This window comes from Microtus oregoni, unplaced genomic scaffold, assembly GCF_018167655.1.
Source record: "Microtus oregoni isolate MIOR12 unplaced genomic scaffold, Mior012 000000F_ref0000247, whole genome shotgun sequence".
Lineage (NCBI taxonomy): Eukaryota > Metazoa > Chordata > Mammalia > Rodentia > Cricetidae > Microtus > Microtus oregoni.
In genome coordinates this window covers 13,040,082-13,050,381 of record NW_024543059.1, presented here as the reverse complement: position 1 = coordinate 13,050,381, position 10,300 = coordinate 13,040,082, and the positions used below count along the sequence as shown (strand labels likewise).

Sequence of the window (10,300 nt, the reverse complement as noted above, 5' to 3'; positions counted from 1 at the left end):
CCTTGCAATCCTAATAAAACCGTCAGCCATAGAAAAATGCCAATCACCAGTGCTGAAACGGACCTGACTCCACAGTGGGTACAGGTTGAGCCTGTGCTATTTAAACTCCTTTTGGGTACCGAAGGGGTCAGCAGTAGAGGATCTACCCAGCCATAGACTAGTTCAGGACAAGGGAGGGTCATCTTTCCCAGAATCTTGGGCTGGGACAGCAATGGGGACCCGTCATCTTGCTGGACTATTGTGATCCAGTGGACACCACCATCAGACCTACCATTGTCTGGTGTCAGCTAGTCCTTGGCCAGCTAGGTGCAGAGTCACACTCCTTAACCTCGTCCCAAGATGCCCGTTAAGAAGATGCCCACATTTCCCACATCGAAGGAAGAACGCTATGGACTCTACACTTCCCCAGCCATTGCGGGCAAACCTAGGCACAGAGAGCTGTAGGTACTCACCCTGCCACAGTAGCAAGAAGCTACGAGGACTCAGGCGGGGGTGGGGGGTGGTGGAAGCCAGGAGCTAAGAGTCCCGGAGAAATGCAAGAGTCAAATAGAAGCCCGGCGGGCACAGGTGTGAACCACAAGTGTTCCGGACAAGCAGGAAATGCTGGTAACCCTAGGCCAGATTTGGGGAGGGTTCATGGAGTGACATTTCTTTTAGGTAGAGCGTGAAATCTGGGAGGTGCTTGTTTCAGTGCAAAACTCTGTTAAAGTGGATTACAGGCATTAGGGGCCACGGGGTCTTTGAAAGGCCAGGTTCAAGGAAAGTAGTAGACTCACTGGTGGCACATGCATTGATGTAAAGTTCCGTTTCTGTGACCGGGCACCTGCTGTTCAACAACAACCTCAAGACCCTGTGAAAAGGTCTTGTGTAACAGACATACCTGGAGACCAATATGGCATCTTGCAGAGGTGTAGCTGACAAGGGGCTCGGTCATCTGTGAGACTAGTGTGAGTTTATTAGTAAACCTTACCAAGTAATTCCCTCCCAGGGACCCCAAATTGCTAGAGCACACCCCCTGGCGTCCCACAACCGGCTCCCGCCCAACTAAGCACAGAGCCCGGTTTCTGTCGTGTTTCTCTTCCTGAGATGCACACCTCAGCGTTCCTTCCTCATATCACTCGGCAATCCAAAATTCGCGGGGCAGGTGTGTGTGTGTGTGGGTGTGTGTGTAGGGGAGATAATGTTGCTGCCAGTGAATAAAAGCAGGTTTCACATCAAGTCCCTGAAAAGTAGAGAGAAAGCCTCGGGTCCAGAACGGTCTCAGAGTCAGCTGCATCCCATGCTGGTCTAAAGAAGTCCGGAGAGAGGCTCTCCGCATCCCGGGGACATCTATCCACTAGCCTCTTTCCTGGCTCAAGCGCTCCCGGTCGCCACGCAACAATGAGGCGTGGGCGGTCCCAGCGGCCTCATTTGCATGCCGCCGAGGCTCGGCCAATGGGCTGCGTCCAAACCTCGAAACGCGGTGTTGCTATCTGCGCGCGCGCGCGTGTGCCAGTGTGACAGCGCCGTGGCGGTGGCCGTGGCCGTGGGGCGCGCGGGGACCGCCCGGGGTGCCCGCTCCGCTCAGCGTCGCGGCCGCGTGGCCCGACGGAGCCCCGAGACCACCCCCGGGCGGGGCGCTGCCGCGATGTCGGTGGCCGGGCTCAAAAAGCAGTTCCACAAAGCCAGTCAGGTAGGGAGGCGCGCGGGAAGGGGACCTGGAGGCGGTGTCCCGACGGGGTTCGCGGGCCGTGGACTCGGGGTTCCCGTCGGCCTCCCTCGGGCTGGGTTTCTGGTCGCCTAGGAGGGCGTGGGGGCGGGTAGCGGTCGCGCGCTCTGTGCTGCGCGCGGTGGCACCTCCTCCCTTGAGTCTTGGGTCTCCGGCTGCGCCCTGGCGGTTGTAAATAGGAGCGGTTTGGCGGTGGTGAGGTCGGAGGTGGTGGGCTCCGGGATGAGCGCAGGGAGGAGAGTCACCCGGACCACGACCCAAATAGGCCTTCCTCCTGCCCAGGTATCTCCAGCCTTTCCGTTGGGGGTCTCCTCAGGACGTTGTACTAGTCCCCTGGCTGGGGCCCGCCAGTCTCTGCTTTGGCTTCCCTGGGTTTGGGACTCGCCGCTGTGGTCCTTCCCTTGTGGGCCCTCTTTCCTGGCTTGGCTCGAGCTTGGCACCAGGCTCCTGCCCTGGTGATGGGGAGACCCAAAACACACACGTAAACAAACCACGCTAGACACACCTCCGCGCTGAAGGATGGCAGGTGACTCTAGTGGGGGCTTCATGAGAAGCTGCCAGGAGGTGAAGGCAAGGCATTTGGAGATTAAACACGAATAGTAATTGTGGCTATGGGCTGTGGGAGGGAGGGCATTTTGAGCAGAGGAAGCTGGAAAGAGGTGCGTGTGTGTGTGTGTGTGTGTGTGAGAGAGAGAGAGAGAGAGAGAGAGACAAATTTGCATTCTAACACTACGGTTTTCTAGCAGTGGTAGAGCCTCACCAGCACCTGCGGAATTGTTGCCGTGCCTCTATCCCATCCCCAGCCTCAGTTTTGCTAGAACCCAGGTGGACAGACTGCATTTAGAGTCCCTGTGGGTGGCGATGCTCCTCCCCTGCTTCTCCCACAAATCGATCTTGAGATTGCAGCTGGCATGAGAAAATCTTCTCTATCCCAGGCGGAAAGACGCGGCTAGCCCCTCAGTCCCAGCTGGTCCACAAGGAAACTGAGTGATGGCTGTTCCCAGCAGGGGACATAGGGTGGACCGTGGTGCTATTCAGGGTGGTAGAAATCCTGGAGGAGGGGCTGTTTGGGTGAGGGCAGAGATGGTGGGTCCTCTGTTTGATCTTAGTACTTACAGAAGTCTGCCGGATATTCAGTTGTCATTGGCCTTTGGCCATGGATGAATCCTGCACTGGGGGGGTCTGGAACTGGGAGTATTGATTTGGGGGAAATTCCAATTAAAATGGGCATTTTAAAATGGGAGAGCTGAGCCAAGTGGAAACATACACAACAGTCTAAATAAAAACTCTAGGGGGCGCCACACTTGACCACTGCTTAGCCGGGTGCTTGCTGAGCTCAATAAATATATGTATGTAACAAGTGAGGAATAAATGAAGTTAAGGATTAACTATGAGAGAGAGAGAGAGAGAGACAGAGACAGACAGAAGAGAGAGAGCAGATAGGCATTTAAAGGCTGAAGCGGTTTAAAGGCTGACGTGGTTTAAAGGCTGAAGTGGTTAGCATCTACTTCTGCAGAAACACTGGAGCAGCCAGGAATCCCAGAGCTTCTTCCGGCAAGGCCGTGCTTGAGTAACTGTTGGCCACACTTGTAACATTGTCTTCCTTAGCAGGAAATGAGCCCCTTTACTTTTCATCCCCCTTCAAGGAGACCTGGGAGGGATCTGAGTACATTTAGTCATCGTTGTCGTTGGGGTGAGTGAGTGCCTACTCAGGGTCTAAAGTAGTGGCTCTCAATCTCTGGGTCACATATCAGAGGTCCTGCATATCGGATACTTAAATTGCCATTTATAACAGCAGAATTACAGTTAGGAAGTGGCAACAAAAATTATTTTATGGTTGGGGGTCACCATCACATGAGGAACCGTATGGAAGGGTCGTGGCACAGGCAGATTGAGAGCCGCTGCTCTAAATCTTTCCTTCCTTTCTCTGAAATTATTTGTACTTATTGAAAAGAGAGACATCCCAGATTCTCGCTGAACTTACCTGCATTCTGTGGTTAAAATATTATCTAGATATTGTTCTAGATGTTTCTGTCCTCTTCTCCCCTCGCTCCCCCAGTTCTTGTGTAGCCCAATCTAGCTCTAGCCTTGACCACACAGCTAAGATGATGGCAAGCTTCTGAGTCCTACTTCTCTCTCTCCAAGGCTGGGCTTACGGGAGGGCAGCACCATGAACAATTGTTTTGAGCACTGAACCCAGAGCTCCATGCTTGCTAGGCAAAGCACTGTCCTGCCTGAGCCACATCCCCAGCTCAGTCCTAGGCGTCCGTCTTAGCAACTGTGCAGTGTAGCCGTAGCCAGCTTGGAGAAAGTCGGTTGTGTTTAATTTATATGAGGGAGCAGAGCGGTAAGAAATGCCAGATGTTCTCAAACAACATTTTCACAGTAGGTTTTCATTCACTCCGAGCTTTCCCAAGGGCAGGGAAAGGGAGTCCCGGATGATGTCAGTGGCTAGTAATTCCCAGGGATTCAGGGCTGGCTCCTTCCCACGAACAGCTCTGCGACCTTGGACTTAACCCATCTGGGCCTCCTTGGCTTCTCTCTCTGCTTGACAAATGGCAAGAGGATTCTGAAATTGGGTCCCTGTGCTAAACTTGGCGGTGCTGTGTTCACAAAACTCGGAGTATACTAAAAACCACTGGACTGTGAACTTTTGATTTTTTGAAGATTTACTATTTTATTAATATTATCTTTTTGTGTGCACACGCGCATGTGTGCTACATACTGTGTGGGTACTCGAGGAAGCCAGAAGAGGACATTGGGATCCCATGGAGCAAGAGTTATAGGTGGTTGTCAGCCTCCCAATATGAGTGCTGAGAACTGAACTCAGGTCCTCTGGAAGAGCAGTAATGCTTTTAATCATTGAACCATCTCTCTAGCCCCTGGATTGTACACTTTAAATGAGCTGCATGGTGTGTGAATTGTAAATACATACACACAGCCGGGTGGTGGTGGCACACGCCTTTAATCCCAGCACTCGGGAGGCAGAGGCAGGCGGATCTCTGTGAGTTCGAGGCCAGCCTGGTCTACAAGAGCTAGTTCCAGGACAGGAACCAAAAGCTACGGAGAAACCCTGTCTCGAAAAAAAAAAATACATACACACACATAGAGGTGGGGAGGAGTGTCTGTCCGTCCATCCATCCATCTAGATACTTTGTGTATATGTCTCAGTTCTAAATTTTTTTGTTTTTGTTTTCTGTTGTTGGTTTTTTTTTGTTTTTTGTTTTGTTTTTTTTTTTTTTTTTTTAGGCAGAGTTTCTCTGTGTAGCCCTGGCTGTCCTGGAACTCACTCTGTAGACCACACTGACCTTGAACTCAGAGATCCATCTGCCTCTGCCTCCTGAGTGTCAGGATTTAAAGGTGTACACCGCTACCGCTACCACCTGGCTGAAATTCTTAAGTAATTTACTTAACACTTTTAAAAGAGTTTTAAATAGAAGCAGTGATTTGAGCTGCTAGAAGTAAATTCAACTGAGAGCTGCCACTGTGGCTTCTTTCAGCACAGCACAGGAGCAGTAAAGATCCACTCTGGCCGTTTCCTGACCAGATTGGCTGTGCTTCATCTTATAGCAGTTTCTCTTGGCGGTAGTCACTGTTGATGAGGGAGGTTCAGGCCCTACTATGGATGGATGCTCTGGCAGGGATGCTGTATTAATCGACATATTCTCTCCATCCCAGGACCTTCTAACCTCCTTGGGACTAGTGCCATATTCCCATGAAAGTCCAGGGACCAGTACCATCCCTTCCCTCTTCCTCTACTAAGTCTAACCACCCAGTGTTGTGGGCTCCATGTTGAATTTACTTTGTGCTTTTATGTGGCAATGCCTACAGCCTCTGTCACATGACCTGACAACACAGTAGGGAATGGGGAAGGCCTTAATATAGCTTTTTGGTAACCCCTTCTTTCTCTTTTAATGCATCAAGTTGAAAAAGGCCAGGTGGCCGTGAGAGGCCTTGAGAAATGCCCTTGCAGACAGTTACTGACTGAGCAGGCTGGCCATTTATGGACAAATGCTTCAGGGAAAGATGGCCCTAGTGAATGATGAGCTTCTCCAGGGAGACAATGAATGTCTTTTGTTTCACTTACTCATTAGAGAAAGAAGATAAAAACGCACTTTGCAAAATCTATAATGATTTATTTCTTTTTCCTCTTCGAAGCATCGGAAAAATATATTAAAGATGAAACATTTTTGTTGTCTTTCATACAGACTGTTTGACAAATTAATTCATAAATCTGTGTACTTTGGTTTAAAAGCCAGGGTCCTGGAGTAGATGTTCAAATCGAGTTGGTTTGGAGTTTTTAATAACTGAAAGATACAATATAATCCAAACAGTTCTTTCTTTTTGTCCTATAAAGTAAAGCTATAACTCAGGAGTCCCTTGGGATTTGCTTTTAAAGCACATTGGAAAACAGCGTTCCTTCCTATTAAGATCGGCTTTTAGGTTTATTAAGTACACCGAGTGCAAACTGTATTGCCCAGCACTGACTATGTGGAGGTGTGTGTGTCACGCATATCGGGGACATGATGACAGACGGGCAGGTTTTAGCCGGGAAATCAAGTTGTTAGTGAACAGAATGGATGTGGTACTTTAGTTTGTAGCAGATGAGCCTGTTGTGGATGTTGGCACTCAGAAGGGTGTGGGCAGTTTGAGTCTGAGTTCTTGAAGTCTGGCAAGAGCAGCATCAGCCTGGGAAGGAAAGGTTCGTCATGGGGTGGTGTTAGCCTCTAGCTGTTCCTATTCCCAGCTCCTCATTCATGTTCTCTCCTCTTCTCTTCTTCTTCTTCTTCTTCTTCTTCTTCTTCTTCTTCTTCTTCCTCTTCCTCTTCCTCTTCCTCTTCCTCTTCCTCCTTCTCCTTCTCTTCTCTTCTCTTCTCTTCTCTCTCTCTCTCTCTCTCTCTCTCTCTCTCTCTCTCTCTCTCTCTCTCTCTGACAGTCTCATGTAGTCCAAGCTGGTCCCTAATTCTTTATGTCCCTTGAACTGATCTTCCACCTCCCCCGTGCTAGGGCTATAGGCACACACCATCTTGTATGGTTCAGGGGACACCCCTCTCCAGCACTGATGACTCCTGTTGTGTTCTCTGTGGTGAATCCGATCTTTGAGTCACAACTCCTCATTCATGCCTCTCCTCTGGGTTGTGCTTCAGTACTCCAGAGCGCCCCTGTTTGCTCATGTGTGGGTGTTTTACTGCGTCTCTTGGTGTACCAAGAAACAAAATACAGGTGCCTCGTTACTCCATGGCGCCTCCAAGCCTGTCCCTTCTCATTGTCTTGACCTTTGCCCCTGTGGCTGCATCTCATTCCCATCCCCATGTAGCTAGGAGTTCTCTGTCTCTCAAAGAGAGACCTCCCTTGGCTGTTCCTCCCTCTATTTTCCCTCTCCTTTATCAGCAGGTACACTGATGAAGTTAGCACCCTTTCATGGGCTTCTGTCAACCGTTTGATTTTTCAACCCATCCCAATTGAAGTCTTCTCCTGTACTTTGAGGCCAGGCATGTATAGGTCTTCAGTGTTCTTCATTCTGATGGCCACTTCCCCATCTGAACTCTCAGCAACATTTGGCCCGACTGCCACTGTCTGAGTGCAGCATCTGCCAGAGTTCCTCTCCGCTCCAGTCAGCCGGCTGCTCCTCCGGGCTCTGTTAATGGCTCTTCATCCCTTGACTGCACAGCGCCGCACCACGCTGGCCCTCTGACTCCTGTTTTCTAGACTTGCTCTCTTTCGAGGAGGCTTACCCACATTTCAGTACAGCACACGCACTGATGTACGTCAAAACTGTACGTCCAGTTCAACTGCTCCTCCTCGATACAGACATAAATGAGTTCTACCTTTCCGGAAGCTCAGCTATTCTAGTTGAGATGCGCAGACCGGAAGTTGTCTGTCTCCTCTTACCGTTTTCTACTCTGGGTCTCAAGCATCTGTTCAGCCCCTTATGTAAAATAAGATAAAACAAGCCCAGGACTGGGCCTTGATGTTCGTCACATCATCAGTTCATTGGTGTGGTCCTCCTCCTGGCTCTGCTCTGAAAGTGTTTCCCTGATTCAGCGGGCGCTCTCCAACTCTGCCACGCTGGTCTGCCCTGGCCATCTCCCCTGCCCCCATGGCCGTAGTAGCTTCCCAGTCCATCACAGACCTCTGAGCCTGCCCTCCTACAGTCTGTTCACCTGCCATGGCCAGTTGCTTTCCAAAAGATACAGCTCACGAAAGCAAAAGATTAAAAATGCTGGAGAGGAGAGGAAGTCCTCAGCCATTGGTAGCTTTTGGAATTATAAATTTAAAAAGCCCCTGTGGAGAAGAGCGTGGAACCCCGAGTTATCCAGCTATTCCTCTCCTGGGTGTGTAACCTAAGGAAGGGGAAGCATCGTGCCTAAGAGGCCCTGCACACCGGTGTTTATTACTGTCACCAGAGCCAACCTAGGTGCCTCTCAGTGGATGGACGGCTAAAGAAAATGTGACACACAACGGATTATTTTGCAGCCACAAAGAAGAAAGGAGATCCTGCCAATTGTAGTTAAAAATACCTAACTATAGTATATTTAGTTAAGTGAGATAAGCCAGGTAGAGGAAAACAAGTGGATGCTTTATATATCTATTGAAACACAATGTAAACTCCACTAATATGTGCAATTAATACATATTAAAATAAAAATGCATCTAAGGCCATGGTGCTCTAGTGACTGGTCTTCACTGGCTTCTAGTTGCGTATAAAAATAAAATCCAGACTTAAGTTAGGCTTAAACTTAAAGTCAGCTTCCACTGTGGGAGTTTTCTTTGCTCTAATGGCTACTTGATATTAATATAGCTAATCACTTTCGCTTTGATTTCAGCCTGCTTATATTGGAATATCTGAAGTGTGTTGTTTGGACAAAGTGCAGTCAGATTTTATATTGCTTGTTTTGCTATGACAAAAGGTCCCGCTGAGACAACGCAAGGAAGGAAAGGTTAATCTTTGGCTCACAGTCTTAGAGGGATTCCTGTTCGTCATGGGGGCCAAGGATTGTCATAGGAGTGGTTCCATCTGTCGTGGTAGAAGCTGTGGAAGGCAGCCACTCACAGGGTACTGACCAGGAGTGGGTCCAGAACCATAGATAAAAGGGACTTTCAAAGGCCCCCAGCGACCCCTTTCTAACAGCCAGGCCTGACCTAAAGTTGCCACAGTCTTCCAAACAATACTGCACTTTGGGGTAAAGTGAGCCATGCTTCATTAATCCTCTCTTCCAGTCTGTTCTTTAAGTGTTGCATTTGGGCCATTTACATTTAATGTAATTATTGGCATGTTAGGGCTAAAGGCTGCCATTTTAATTGATTTTTCTTGGCTCTGTTTTGAATTTCTTTTCACTTCACCTTTATGTGTGTTAGTTGAAGTTAATTTGACTTCTATGTGGAGTTTTCATATGAATGTTGGTATACAGATTGGTAGTGGCTGTTCTGGGTATTATGATAAATGTAAGCAACTCATCACAGTTTACCTGTGCTGTCGTATTAAGTTCCCTTCCCCTCGTCTCTCATCTCCTCGTCGTTTACAGTCTCATCACATTAACTGCATCCTCTCTGCTCACCTCGATGCACATGAAGCAGTGTTACAATCTTTGATTTAACCGTCAGAAATTATTTAGAAAGTTCACGAGGGGAAGCAGTTTACTGTGTCAGTGGTTTTGCTTACTGCGTTCTGTCTTCCTTTTCAATGTTCCAAGTTTTTTTTTTTTAATTCTCTTTTTTGTTTGAGAGCTTGTTTTTATATCCATTTTGTCAGTGTATGGGGCTAGTGGCAAAGTCTTAATTTTCTCTCAGCCGAGAATGCTTTCATTTTTCCTTTACCTAAACCTCCCCAAGACAAAACCACCAGCTGAGGCCTAGTTGTTCAAACCATGAGCCCATGGGGAATATTTTCTTTTTTAAAAAAATTAATTTATTTACTTATTAAAGATTTCTGCCTCCTCCCCGCCACCGCCTCCCATTTCCCCCTCTCCCCCGATCAAGTCCCCCTCCCTCATCAGCTCGAAGAGCAATCAGGGTTCCCTGACGGATCAACCTACCTCTGGACCCAGCAATACCACTCTTGGGAATATACCCAAGAGAGGCCCTATCATACAACAAAAGTATATGCTCAACTATGTTCATAGCAGCATTGTTTGTAATAGCCAGAACCTGGAAACAACCCAGATGCCCTTCAGTGGAAGAATGGATGAAGAAAGTATGGAATATATACATATTAAAGTACTACTCACCTGTAAAAAACAAGGACTTCTTGAATTTTGCATGCAAATGGATGGAAATAGAAAACACTATCCTGAGTGAGGTAAGCCAGACCCAAAAAGAGGAACATGGGATGTACTCACTCATGGGGAATATTTTCATTCAGACGACCGCATCGACTTTAGTTTTCGAGAGAGGGGCTCATCCACTCAGCTATTGGCCAGCTCCAGGGACTGACCTGTCACCTCCGTAGCGCCGGGTTCCAGATGTGCTACTGTGTCCAGCTGTCAGCCCCCTCACGCAGCTCCTCAGGCTTGTGTGGCAGTCTTTACTGACTGAGTCGTCTCTCCAGCCCAGGGCATAGGTGTTTATGAGTCAGATGTTAGTGATGTATGT

General features: G+C 48.6%; 1 protein-coding gene across 1 annotated transcript in view; it reads left to right on the top strand.

The window, feature by feature from the left end:
- The first annotated feature begins 1,504 nt into the window (after positions 1-1,504).
- Sh3gl3 (SH3 domain containing GRB2 like 3, endophilin A3) overlaps positions 1,505-10,300 on the top strand; it is a 100,496-nt gene continuing 91,700 nt past the window's right edge. The window contains exon 1 of the mRNA XM_041657196.1: positions 1,505-1,672. Within this exon, the coding sequence (XP_041513130.1) occupies positions 1,628-1,672 (45 nt within the window). The 5' untranslated portion in view covers positions 1,505-1,627. The remainder of the gene's footprint in view (positions 1,673-10,300) is intronic.